This window comes from Athene cunicularia, assembly GCF_003259725.1.
Source record: "Athene cunicularia isolate RWA chromosome 3 unlocalized genomic scaffold, athCun1 chr3_part1, whole genome shotgun sequence".
Taxonomy (NCBI): domain Eukaryota; kingdom Metazoa; phylum Chordata; class Aves; order Strigiformes; family Strigidae; genus Athene; species Athene cunicularia.
Genome location: NW_020799097.1, coordinates 4,690,256 through 4,693,059, shown reverse-complemented (window position 1 = coordinate 4,693,059; position 2,804 = coordinate 4,690,256). Strand labels below are relative to the sequence as shown.

At 43.0% G+C, this 2,804-nt stretch overlaps 1 protein-coding gene across 2 annotated transcripts in view; it reads left to right on the top strand.

Moving 5' to 3' along the window:
- Positions 1–1,258: 1,258 nt before the first annotated feature.
- TFAP2D (transcription factor AP-2 delta) overlaps positions 1,259–2,804 on the top strand; it is a 48,756-nt gene continuing 47,210 nt past the window's right edge. Inside the window, exons 1-2 of one of the 2 annotated variants that reach the window (XM_026846193.1) lie at positions 1,259–1,339; positions 2,258–2,755. In XM_026846193.1, the coding sequence (XP_026701994.1) occupies positions 1,301–1,339; positions 2,258–2,755 (537 nt within the window). In that variant the 5' untranslated portion in view covers positions 1,259–1,300. Of the gene's footprint in view, positions 1,340–1,830; positions 2,756–2,804 lie in introns of those variants that run through there. The other variant, XM_026846192.1, reaches the window with a different exon arrangement.

Below are 2,804 nucleotides of genomic sequence, written 5' to 3'. Positions count from 1 at the left end.
GCTCCCCGTGCCCAGCCCGCTGTCACTTCGGGGGCTGGAGAGCCACTACCTGGGGACAGAGGCAGAGGGACAGGGGGGAGCTGAGCAGGCAGAGAGCACTTATTCCCCGAGTGGCAACTCCTCGGACCCGTGTCACTAAATAAATAAATAACGGACCCCTCCAGCTTTGCAACCCAGGGCTACGCAGCCTCCGTGCGTTTCCATCACTAAAATATATCGGCACTTGGAAATGTCGAAGGGAAAACAGCTATCAGTGGTCTTCAGCTCATACGTTCCCTTCCCTCGTTTTCTTTCTCCTATATAGACAGATGTAATTCCGTAGATCTATATGTATTTTATGTATAATTCCATATAATATGTCACTGCAGTGATACTTTGTGGTCTCACCCTAGTTTTATGTTTGAAAATGCTATTTAAAGAAGCCTGTAAGATAGCATATTAGGAAGCTTTAAAAGCAGGTTGGAGTGTGGGGTGGACTTAAATTCGATGTAAATGCAAGGGTAAAAAAAAAAAAAGAAAAAAAAAAAACAAACCAAAACAAACCACATAGTTTTCATTTAGAAAAAAAAAATACAGTTAAACAGACACACATACAAATGTGCAATCTTAGATTCTGGTCAGTATTTAAAAGCAGTATAATCAACAGGAAGGAGCACTTACCTATTGAAAAGGATGGTTTAATAATATATATTAATATATATTAGCTTTATGTCTTCCCAATAAAATGTACACAAAATACCCCCTTCGATCAGATTAGCTCCCATATTAGCCTGGGTAAGAAAAAGCATTCTAAAGAGTGGAGGAAAAAATGTATAAAAATGTTGAAAGAACCTACAGTTCCTTATTAGGCGAAGATACAATATTTATTCCTTGTCTCCTGGGATGAAGCTCCTCTATCTATTGTCCTCCCAGTTCTCAGTGCTGATGCTTAATTTTCAAAACTTCTATATTACCAAGGGACCTACGACATCAGCCAAAGAAATACCCAGCAAGTACAAAATCTGATCCAGGGAGCAGCTTTTGTGCAGAGGGAAAATTTTGTTCCTACAGGTTTTTAAGGAGGTGCATGGAAAAGCGAGAGATCTGATCTATGCAGATACATTGCAAATTCTCTCTGTCTGTAGAGATTTTTTTCTAAAAAAAATTGGGGAAATACATGAACTTTGGATTTTTCAAATTTTTCCTTTTTTTTTTTTTTTTTTTTTTTTTTTTTTTTTTTTTTTTTTTTTTTTTAAATTTGGAGAGGGGAATTTTATCCAGAGTTTTTTTTCTCTTTTTTTTTTTTTCGGAGAACCAAAAAATGTCAACTACCTTTCCAGGTCTCGTCCACGATGCAGAGGTATTTTGTGTGTGTGAGAGTGTGTGTGTGTGTGTGTGCGCGCGTGTGTGGATGTGTGTGTGCGTGTGTGTGCATATGTGTGTGTGTATGTGCCTGTGTGGTTGTTTCCATTTTTTTTTAAATCCATATTGGACCGTTACATTTAATTATAATCCGGCTTCAGAGATAACTTAAAGAAGTATAGAGAGAAAATTCGTTATGACATCTGTCGCCAGAAAGGGCAACTCATTACCACGTTAAAACCGTTGCCAGAACGAAAATCAGAATAATACCCCTAATAATATAATGAAGTGGAGAGAAATCACCACCAGCTCGCCAGGAATGGGGAGTTCTCACTAAAAAGCAGGACTCCCCTTTTCTTTCGAAACGCAGGAAAAGGAGGGGAGGGGGGGAATTTTGGATCTGATTCGTTATTTTAAAAAGAAAGAAAAATAGGGGTTCAAAAAAAAAAAAAAGAAGGGAAGGAAGGAAGAAAGGAAGGCAAGCAGGCGGCAAAGCTTTCTCAATGTGTAACGCTGTAACATAGGGACGGGACTTGTGTGTATTCGCGGTAGTTTCCTCTGTTTGATGACTTTTTTTGTGTCAGCCCCAGATATTACAGCTGTGATCAGGAGGTGGATGGATAGATGGATGGATGGACAGATAGATAGATAGTTAGTTTTTATTTCAGTGCGTGGATTCCTTTCACTTGACGGTATTAAGGGCAGGCTGGGCTGTTTATGATTTTTTTGAACAGACCTTTATGGCACCAGCCCAAGGTAGGAAAGGATCTTTTGTTGATGGGGTTGCCGCTCGCAGGCTTAGACGGTTCTGCAGGGGGAGAAGCTATGCAGGACAGCGTGCTTGGAAGAACCGCACCCGGGGTTTTCCATGACAAACCTCCAGTTTTGGGGTCTTCTTTTCACTTCTTCCTTTCAGATACGTCATGACGGATCAAACAGTTACCGTTTGATGCAGCTTGGATGCCTGGAGTCTGTGGCCAACTCGACCGTCGCCTATTCCTCCTCATCTCCTCTCACTTACTCTACTACGGGCACCGAGTTCGCCTCCCCGTACTTCTCCACTAACCACCAGTACACCCCACTGCACCACCAGTCCTTCCACTACGAGTTCCAACACAGCCACCCGGCAGTCAACCCCGACGCTTACTCCTTGAACTCTCTCCATCACTCCCAGCAATACTACCAGCAGATCCACCATGGGGAACCCACTGATTTTATCAACCTGCACAATGCGCGGGCGCTCAAGTCCTCTTGCTTGGACGAGCAGAGGAGAGAGCTGGGGTGCTTAGATGCTTACCGCCGCCACGACCTGTCTCTTATGAGCCATGGATCCCAATATGGGATGCATCCAGATCAAAGACTCCTGCCAGGACCAAGCCTCGGGCTTGCAGCCTCGGGAGCAGACGATTTGCAGGTAAATAGCATGCGATTTCCTTTCGAGGCACCTTCTTCTCCCCTCCCCC